This window comes from Parambassis ranga, chromosome 3 (assembly GCF_900634625.1).
Source record: "Parambassis ranga chromosome 3, fParRan2.1, whole genome shotgun sequence".
Classification (NCBI taxonomy): Eukaryota; Metazoa; Chordata; class Actinopteri; family Ambassidae; genus Parambassis; species Parambassis ranga.
The window spans coordinates 21,735,892-21,746,288 of record NC_041024.1 but is presented as its reverse complement, the minus strand read 5'-3'; the positions used below and the strand labels follow the sequence as shown (position 1 = coordinate 21,746,288).

At 41.0% G+C, this 10,397-nt stretch overlaps 1 protein-coding gene and 1 non-coding gene across 2 annotated transcripts; both read left to right on the top strand.

Moving 5' to 3' along the window:
• The first annotated feature begins 1,616 nt into the window (after positions 1-1,616).
• Positions 1,617-8,712, top strand: dnaja2a (DnaJ heat shock protein family (Hsp40) member A2a). The gene is made up of 9 exons (XM_028402289.1): positions 1,617-1,772; positions 2,989-3,048; positions 3,299-3,528; positions 3,610-3,690; positions 3,788-3,921; positions 4,012-4,208; positions 6,345-6,489; positions 6,769-6,896; positions 7,591-8,712. The coding sequence occupies exons 1-9, from the start codon at positions 1,695-1,697 to the stop codon at positions 7,777-7,779; spliced, it is 1,242 nt and encodes a 413-aa protein (XP_028258090.1). The 5' UTR covers positions 1,617-1,694; the 3' UTR covers positions 7,780-8,712.
• Positions 8,713-9,562: 850 nt separating this feature from the next.
• Positions 9,563-9,636, top strand: trnat-agu (transfer RNA threonine (anticodon AGU)). Its single transcript has one exon. It is a non-coding gene; the product is annotated as a tRNA-Thr (tRNA).
• The last annotated feature ends 761 nt before the right edge of the window (positions 9,637-10,397 follow it).

Here is a 10,397-nt window from a genome sequence, read left to right as displayed (position 1 = left end):
ATCATGTGATGAATGAACTAAGAGCCATTCAATTAACTGAGTGGGGTTGACTGGATAGTCATCTTGATGGGCTGAACTGAACTGAGGACCGGTTAGATGTCAGGAGATCTTGAGTTAATACATTCATGAAATAAAATCATCATAGGCTATACTAATTTAAACAACACAGATTTTCTTTTAAGACTGTCACATCATATGATATATCAGTGTGTTATACTATACCGTCAGTGTAGTAAAGGTTCAAATTTATGATCCATTAAATAGGCCAGTTAATCTGTTCAAACATAATACATATGTATATATTTAAGCTATTAGTGTTAAATCTGGTAGGATCAGACAACCAATTTGATTTTAATTAAGATGCAGCTATCAAAAGCCCCTAATAATATGGGGAGAGGGCATTATACAATTAAGCAGGAAGAGACAATGTCTGGTTGATTTGCTGCAAGTAAAATACGTTATTATTATATAAAATATCTTATTATAAAATAAAATAAAATAAAATAAGATTTATATAAAATAATATATATATATATATATATATATATATATATATATATATACATATTATTTTATATAAATCTTATTTATATATATATTAAGATTAAGAAGATTAAGAAACCTTTATTAGTCCCACAATGGGGAAATTGCATTTTTGCAACGGCATACAGACAGCAAGGGATAAGTTAGGAAAAAGATATATACAATATAAAATAGGCTACCAATAAAAGATATATACATTATAAACAGTTTACATATTTAACAGTTATTGCACAGGTGAGTGGAGGTAGAAATGGTTTATAAACTGTACATAGTGCATCAAAAACTAAATAGATAATTTATTGTATTGAGTATAGCACCTATCAGAAGTGTTTATTATACAGTCTGACAGCAGCAGGAAGGAAAGACCTTCTGTATCTCTCCTTCACACACCGAGGGTGGAGCAGTCTGCCACTGAAGCTGCTCTGCAGAGCTGACAGGGTGTCCTGCAGGGGGTGGGACTCATTGTCCAGCATGGATGTTAGTTTTGCCAGGACCCTCCTGTCACCCACCTCCTGCACTGAGTCCAGAGAGCAGCCCAGGACAGAGCTGGACTTCCTGATGACTCTGTCCAGCTTCTTCCTCTCCCTCTCAGTGATGCTGCTGTTCCAGCAGACCACACCATACATGATGACTGATGCCACCACAGAGTCATAAAAGGTCTTCAGGAGTGCCCCTTTCACTCCAAAAGACCGCAGTCTCCTCAGCAGGTAGAGCCTGCTCTGGCCCTTCCTGTACAGTGCGTCTGTGTTGTGAGTCCAGTCAAGTTTGTTGTTGAGGTGAACACCCAGGTATTTGTAAGAGTCCACCTGCTCAATGTCCATTCCCTGGATGTTCACCGGTAAGGGGGGGGCTGAGTGTCGTCTGCGAAAGTCCACCACCATCTCCTTGGTTTTCCCTGCATTGATCAGGGGGTGGTTTCGCTGACACCAGTCCACAAAGTTCATTTTATTTATATATTTATATATTTTTAAGACCCAGATGTTGTGCGGTAGTCATGGTTGCGGCCCAGCAGTTCAGCCAGGGGGCAGCAGCGGGCACACACAGCGTCTACCTTTCCGGAAATTGAGACACGAGGCGAGCAAACCATTTTCCACCGGCTCTTTCTCTTTGTCCATCCACCTCCCTGCTGAAGCAACATCAACAGCAACACCATGGCGAATGTTGCCGATACAAGACTATACGACATTCTCGGAGTGTCTCCGTCCTCAACTGAAAATGAGTTGAAGAAGGTAATTAATTACAAGAGAGACGAACTATGAAATCGCACCGTGTTTCTGCTTCTGGTCTTAAAATGTTAACATTACTACAATCAGGAAATGCGTTGCTATGCGTAGCTAGCTAACGTTAGCTGTAAATTAAGCTAGCTGCTAACTAGCAAGATAACCTGGCTGTCAATATGACGATGTACTTCTGATGTTGGATACTTAGGGTTTCTCTGAAGTCATGTGAGTTTGTTACTGTTTAACTTCGGTCAGACTGACACTCTTACTGTCCGATATAAAATTTGGCATTGACGTGAATAATGTTGACCGAAAGCGTCATAACTCACCGCTAGCTTGTGGGAATCTACATTAGCTTTAGCTTAGGTGTTTGTCGCATAGTTCTAGCTAGGCTTTTGAAGGTTTTTAAAGTGGCAGCGTTAAGTTTGTTTTACAAAAGGCTCGCTGGACTCTACTAAAAGGCCAAATGACAGACGGAAATTGGTGTTGAGTGTAAAATAATCACACGTACTTTAATCTAAGATGTGGTGATTACTGGACGGATCCTATCGAGTTCCAACTTTATGTTAACCTTTGTAGCAGGGTCATTGCTAGTATTGAGTTTGTAGGTTTAGTCACCTTCACTAGCAACAAGCTCTCACCGTTAGTGACGCTTGTTTTCGCTAGAAGATTACTTATTGCGTGTGATATGGAGTTATCTCATTGTAATCTGGCTAGCTTAGTCATGACTCTTACGGTTACACACTTTGATGTCATCAGTCGACTCTTAACTATTGACTATTGAATTTATATTACAGTGATCAATGATGTCATATTTTCTCTCAGAACCTTATCGGAATGTCATCTATGGGTAGTGTTAGCAAAGTGGTGCTAATTAGCCTTTACCTAAGCGTTAGCATTGAAATTGTCAGACATTTTGAATTGCTAATATTCACATAGAAGTATATATGGATATAATTTCCTTTAGGTGTTTAATAACCATCGATTTGTAATAACCCGCGCGGTTTTCCACGGAAGTATTTTACATTAATTAAAGCCTCATAGGTACAGGTGTTTTTTCCCAGCTTTAGCACCGGTTTCATCAAGCACGTGTGATTGCGTAAACCGCCGCTAAGCCTCCTGTGCGTCTGAGTCATGGCGACGTGTGATTCCAGTAAACAACGCCAATCTGTAAAGTTTCAGAAATGTTGTGTACAATAAGGCTCCTCCTACTTTGCACCCACAGGCATACCGGAAACTGGCAAAAGAATATCACCCTGACAAGAACCCGAATGCTGGAGACAAGGTGAGGCGCTGTGATGTTCTCCTTTGCTTTCACCTTCCACTGCATCCTCCCAGACCTCCGACAGGTCTACATAACATTGTCATTAGTTTCTAATTGACGTTGGTTGTCTTTATTTTGCATTGTTTACATTGTTTTCGTAGTTTAGCTTACACAGACTTCTCTTTAGGTGCAGTACTGTGTGTTCCTTATAATTAGTTGTTGTAAATCCAGTCATTTTTGTGTTTGTTTTCGCATTTCTTTAAAAATATAGTTCAAAGAAATCAGCTTTGCCTATGAGGTGCTAACTAACCCTGAAAAGAAGGAGCTTTATGATCGCTATGGCGAACAAGGCCTGCGGGAAGGAGGCGGAGGTGGCCCTGGGATGGATGACATCTTCTCCCACATCTTTGGTGGTGGACTTTTTGGCTTTATGGGTCGACACGGGAGCAGTGCCAGGAATGGAGGTCGCAGGAGAGGAGAGGACATGGTCCATCCACTCAAGTAAGTCCTAAGCTGCCCACGATACTCTTTCCAATTCTGTTTTGTATCACTAAGCTAAATCACACCTTTTTTTCCCCATAGGGTGTCACTTGAGGACCTCTATAATGGGAAAACAACCAAACTACAACTTAGCAAGAATGTACTGTGTAGCACTTGTAATGGGTGAGTATGAACCACCATCCTTCTAGCTTGTTTATTTCAAATGTTGCTACACTGCTTTGGTTCTAACAAGTCTGTCTCTGGGTCTCTATGAATGCAGACAGGGAGGCAAGACGGGTGCTGTACAAAAATGTACAGCGTGTAGGGGGCGTGGCATGCGCATAATGATCAGACAACTCGCCCCAGGGATGGTCCAACAGATGCAGTCGGTGTGTACTGATTGTAACGGAGAAGGTGAGGGCCACGGTGATCTGTTTCTGCTTTGTGTTGTCATGGTTTCCTAGCACAGATTTCACCATGTTTATTTTTTGTAACCCACTCCAGGTGAAGTCATCAGTGAGAAAGACCGCTGTAAAAAATGCGAGGGGAAGAAAGTGATAAAGGAGGTGAAGATTCTGGAAGTACATGTGGACAAAGGCATGAAACACAACCAGAAAATTACCTTCGGAGGGGAGGCTGACCAGGCGCCCGGCGTTGAGCCTGGGGATATAGTTCTTGTCCTGCAGGAGAAAGAGAACGAGGTAGGCTGGAGACAAAAACGTTCTATCACATCTTCTTGCTTGAAAGGCCAGCCTGGTGCTATGTATCAGATGGTTGACTTGTTTCTCTGCTTTGAGCTTCAATTATTTGCTGGATCACTTTGGAAGAGGTATACCCCACCTCCAACTGAAAGGTGGGGTATACGAGAAAATATTTATCCAATTACCTCACTTGATGTACAGTATATTGGTATTTAAATCCCATTGGACATCATGAGAATCCTCTTCCCTATGGGTATGTGTACCTATGGTGTACTCAGTGTATGGCCAGCAGGCCCAAATATATTCAATCATAGTCACACATCACCCATTTGTGGGCTTTGGCATGTTTCAGACTCCTGGTGTGAGGGGAGAGAAATTGGAGCAAGACAAGCGATGCTCCCTCCTTCTAAAATTCCCAAGTTCACTCCTGCTTGCTCTGCTGGCTTTTTCTCTGTTGCTGAACTGCTCAAATCATTACTTTCAACAATCTCCCTCCCCCTAAAACTGTGGGCTGTGTCTGTTGAATTGTCTCCTGTAATGCTGTCAGTCAAGTTTTTCGCCAACATAATTTTCTCTTTGATCTGTCTTCTGTCACACTGGTGCTCACAGCTGCAGTAGCCCATATGTTAGCATGTGTGCTGCTGCCGGCTGGTCCTCCTTTATGCTCTGACAACACTCTGATAAGAATGTGGGCATAACCAGCATGTTACACATGTTTCTGCCATGTAACCATGTCCGAAGTTTACCATTATTATCATCCTAAACCCTGTTTCAAGCTTCAAATTATTAAGCATTTGAAGTTTTATTTTTAGGATGCATTATTACAGTGCTTAGCATCCTAATGGTCCTGTGTGTTTAACAGCCTGCTGATATAAGAATGGACATGTATACATACACCACCCATATTTGCTACATATAGCTACAGAGTTGAATTAACAGTTTAGTCCAGCTGGTGGTGCTTGAAAACCTCTTGACTGTCTGAGTGGAAAAAAGCAGATTGTCATGACAGTTCTGTGGTCTCAGAGCTATACATTGTACAAACCTGGAACATGGGCTCACCTCTGTGGATACTGTTGATAAATGTTTTGCAGTCAGTGTCGGTAAACTAAATTATACTTATACTGTACACAACAAGCCAGAATCTACTTTGACCTCTTTAAAACTGTTTTTTTTGTTTTATGGTTTTATTATCAAGTAACAGGTAAAATAGCCAACTGTGCACCAACACATTATGTTAGACTACAGCTCTGCACAGTTACACTCGTAATTTTTGCTTGTTAGATGATTAAACAGGTATAGAAAAGCACACTGCTGCACTGCCGTGCTTCCATCCCCGCTTAATGTGATTGTGGTTTACTGGAACAACTGACTGAGCTGTAGCAGTGTCACTCGCCCTTATTCCCAGGTGGTGCCTATCTTTAACGTCAGCGTGTCAGTGGAAGGAAGCAACATGGCTTACATGCGACCTTATTTTACCGCCAGCTCTGTTTGTACTTAGAATTCGATTGTATTAATGCATTCTCACAACAACTCCACAGTAGATGTTAAACAGGGAGAAAATCAGTAATTATAGCTGTTACAGATACAGTGACCCTCCCACAACAAGGGCACAAAGGAGTGGGTGGAAGGTTGTAGTAGTCATGTGTGGCATCATGTTTTACTTACGACTGTAAAGTCCTTTTGTCTTAAACAGCTGTTGGGAAAGACATGGTTGTCTTATATTGTCAGTGTGTTATGTTTGACCATGTCCTCCAGCTCTGCTGTCAGTGTATACAAAGCAAAGGATGATCCACCCTTCCAGTCTCGGCATTTAATTAGGCTAAATAATTCTTTTTTTGTGTTGTGCAAGAATGGCCTTTGGTTATTTTTTACTTTAAATGGTATTTAACTTAATTCAGTGCATTACCAAAATATAGGTCAAATGCAGTTAATCCCAGTAAGACTTCAAGTAATTGGTATTATACGGCCCTGCAGGTGCACACAGACACATTGTATGAATGCATTTGTTTTGTATCCTGGGGTGCAATATATACCGGTACATGTTGTCTGGGCCTACCAGCACCGCTGCATGTGATGTGATACTTGTTGTGTTTGATTAATCAAGATTGTTGAACGTCTCTTTCTCTCAATTTTCAGACATTCAGGCGAGAGGGCAATGACCTGTTCATCCACCACAAGATCGGGCTGGTGGAGGCGCTGTGCGGCTTCCAGTTCATGCTGAAACACTTAGACGGAAGACAGATCGTCATTAAGTACCCTGCTGGCAAAGTCATCGAGCCAGGTTCAAACCGTTTTTTTGTTAATATTATTATATTATTTCACCTGTCAGCTTTACCTGGAACGCGCTGCATCAATAATTAAATCTCTGGTGACGTAGCTGCTGGACAAAGGCATTTGTATATTTAAAGGCTATGATGTTGGCTCCATCCATCACTGCAAAGATGTGGATAGCTTGTCTGGAGAGTAGGGTTATCAACATCCTCAGTGTGGATACTTCTGGATAGTTTCAAGCGTAGCTGTAAAGAACAAAGTGTTTTTAACTTAACTGCATCTCTTTCAGGGTCGGTCAGGGTGGTGCGAGGAGAGGGCATGCCACAGTACCGTAACCCCTTTGAGAAGGGAGACCTCTATGTCAAGTTTGAGGTCCAGTTCCCTGACAACAACTGGATCAGCCCTGAGAAACTTGCGGTATGACTCGTTACCCCCTGAATTAACTGTGTCGTTTGGTTTGTTATAGTAACAATACAGTTCAGAAAACGGCTTACACGACTCATCTTGTGTTGTATATGTTGATGTAACCTTTAGAATGCAAATAATATTTTTGTATATATCTACCGGTATCTGCCGAATACAGTGATAGTACTTAGATTCATTTTGACAGCTGCAGCTCAGTTGTCTAAACGGATACATGCTTGTTTGTTGTTAGGTGCCAGGTACAATCTAGGAAACGCATCATTACAGGCAATGTTTTACAACATTTACAAAAACGCATATGTTTTATTTTAAGCTAGACTTAACATGATGTGACACTTTGTAACTGTGTTTCATTGTAACTAAGTATAGAAAATAAACTCACACCTTTCAGTGTGTGTAATAGGTAAGGCTTAGGCCTCCACAAGGAGAAGTTTGCAGCTAAATTTATGATTAATTCCATTCAGGGATTAGAGCTATTCTGGCCATAAGTGGGCAACTTAATGAGTACTTTCATTCACTCTGCATCACTTTTTATTCTCCCCGAAGATGCTGCCCTCTCAACAGAGTTAATTTCATTCCTCGGTAACATTGAAATCCTGTCTGTGGCGCTACAACCTTTTGACACGTGTGCATGATCAGAAAACACGATGAGACTGTTCAAGCTGAAACTAATAATTTCCATACACAGGAACTGGAGGATATGCTGCCCTCGCGGTCAGAGCCACCCATCATCACCGGAGACACAGAGGAGGTGGACCTGCAGGACTACGACGTCAGTCAGAGCTCGACATCGGGGAGCCGCAGAGAGGCGTACAACGACAGCTCCGACGAAGAGGGAGGTCACCACGGGCCGGGGGTACAGTGTGCCCACCAGTAATCTAATATTCTGTCACACACACACTTGCATATGACCCACATTCTACCTGGGGGGGGAAATGTATGAGGACATAAGTCAGGCTGTTAAGGCTTGGTAGCTCCTCAGACACAGATCCATATTCTTTTGAGTGATGCACCTGGCGTTGTTGATTAATGTTATTAACTGAGTGCTCGAATCATTTTGATCTCTGTCTGAGGAGCTCACACTTGGGCAACCCGAGACATATGACACTGCAGCGGAAACGGATTTAGACACTCTAAATAGCAGCTTTAGGCAGACATCATATAAAGTATTTAAGACTTAAGAGAAGTGGTTGCTCCGGTGAACACCATGCCATGTGGGACCTTGATCTGGTGTGACCCCCCCCCCTTTCCCCTCCCTCTGTTTAAGTCCTATCCCTGCAACTGACAGGAGCTCCAGATCAGCTAATGAAAGGAATGTTTCTTGTTTGTTGAGTGTGTGTGACTTGCATTTTGTTTCCATAGTATTTACATTAATTTAAGAACTAACCAGTGTGCATACAGAGATACAGCAGCTGAGCAATGTGATGTGCAGACCCTTGGACACATATATTCATGGCCTCATCCACTCGGCATCATCTGTAGGACTTTCTGATTTTTACTGCTATATTTTTTTTGTTTTTTTTTTGTAGGGTTTTACTTTCTTTCTTTCTTTACATTTTAGTTCAAACTGAATATTTGTTATTGTGTATATCTTTGAAGTGGTGGTTGATAAGCTTCATCAGCTGCTATATTCCAAGCTGTGTGATTTTTAAAAAAGAAAAATACATTAATGACAAAAACCTATAGTCTGTATCTGTGCTGAGACCATGTGCATGTAAAAAGCTTACGCACTTATGGAACAAAATCAAATCAAGCAGCACACTTCTTAAGAAATGTCTATTAAGTTGTTGAATAAAATGTTGAAATACTATGTGCTGTGTAGTGCCCTGTTTCTCTCCTTTCTCAATGTTCACAAAGTACTTTATGGGTGTGTTTTAGATGTGAGTAGATTTAAGCTGCTGATGTGCTGTCGCACAAATATAACAGTAACAGATGATACTGGAAAAAGTCAACTGTTCTTGCTATCTACAGCACGTCGGTGACAAACTAATCCATGGATTCTGTCTGCATTCATTACCAACCGTTCTCTGTTGACAGCTAGTAACACCTGACCAAATCTCCTTTCTGAAGAGTTTCCATCATTAGTCAGTGTCCTGTGGATGAGATCACACTATCCTCTGTGTACGCTGAGTAAATGGAAAGATAAACAAATTATACTGTAATAACCTGTGAACTGTGTTGATGCAGAAGAGAGCATTTGAGTATTTATAGTATAGTACCGATTGGAATGTACAGAAAGAAAGAAAGAATAGAGAAAGCTTGCGAAGTGGTACTTATCATTTCCTTTTGCTTTTGTGCAGCAGCAGCTGTATAAGTTTTACACCTTTGACCTTATTGTTAATGTGGTTTAGTACATCCACATCACGTGACCACTGGTCTCTGCATCCGGGAAGGCATACTGATCCCCAATTTATATACACTTCAGTACAACATTGGAAATCTTTGCTCTTAAAATACATAACTACCGTTTGTTGGCCGTTAGTCCATTAGTCCTGTCTATTCATACTGTTTTATATAGTATTATACCCCGTTATTAGTGCAGAAAGACCTTTATCTGGACGTTCCTTTACCAAAGTAATAATGTGATGATGTATGCTATCTACCCGACTTAATCATTAGTACACTCTTCATAAACGCCTTTTTCTAATTCGGAGCTCAGCGGCGCCGTGGCTTAGTTGGTTAAAGCGCCTGTCTAGTAAACAGGAGATCCTGGGTTCGAATCCCAGCGGTGCCTTTTGATTTTTGATTTTTTTTTTCACAGTGCTATTTTTACCTTCATATAAATAGTTGTTCCACGTGGTCTAAGGTAACACGTTATTGTTGTTTTCTTCCTTTAGCGTATGAACCTGCTGCATAAACACGTAGTGGGACAATGTGCAGGAACTATCAAAACTACCTTATTTTAAGAGGACTGCAGTACATCTATCTAGCCACATGAGGGCGACAATGAAACGTTGTCTAGAAGAATCTGCCCGACTACAACAGGGAAAATTGTGAGGTAACTGTACATTTGATGCCATTTTCACCTACCAAACGCTGCCTTATTCATCCTCTTAATCCTAAACTTCTGACAAAAAAACTATTTTGTAATCAGCTAAAGACCCCTAAAACAGAATAAACATGAACCACTTCTTTTCTTTTGGACATGGAAACCTGAACACAGCACGCAGCATTTAGAGCGGAAGTTAGCGGCTTTGGCTTCAAAATAAAATTTGCCACAAGAAAACACTTTACATTTAGATCAAATCACAGGTAAAGGTGAGATTACTTAACACTGTAATTCACATTCCATTGACTATTATTTATTAGATTGATATCAGACTCTTGCAATAGTAATGATAACTAAATAACTTAGTTTTTGTTCCACACTTGCTCTAAACATGTGCCTCTCGGCTTTTATTTTGAAGACAGTAACCGGAAACCCTGTGTTTTCCTGTGTAGCTAGCTTGATGTTGGAGTCTGCAAAGGACACAATGCCTTTTCACGGAAAGGATC

Bases quoted from the DNA above. Each gene is read 5' to 3' on its own strand.
- dnaja2a (XM_028402289.1), top strand. From the start codon at position 1,695: ATGGCGAATGTTGCCGATACAAGACTATACGACATTCTCGGAGTGTCT. The intron at 3,922-4,011 runs GTGAGGGCCACG...AACCCACTCCAG, and splicing joins TACTGATTGTAACGGAGAAG to GTGAAGTCATCAGTGAGAAA. The intron at 6,897-7,590 runs GTATGACTCGTT...TTCCATACACAG, and splicing joins TCAGCCCTGAGAAACTTGCG to GAACTGGAGGATATGCTGCC.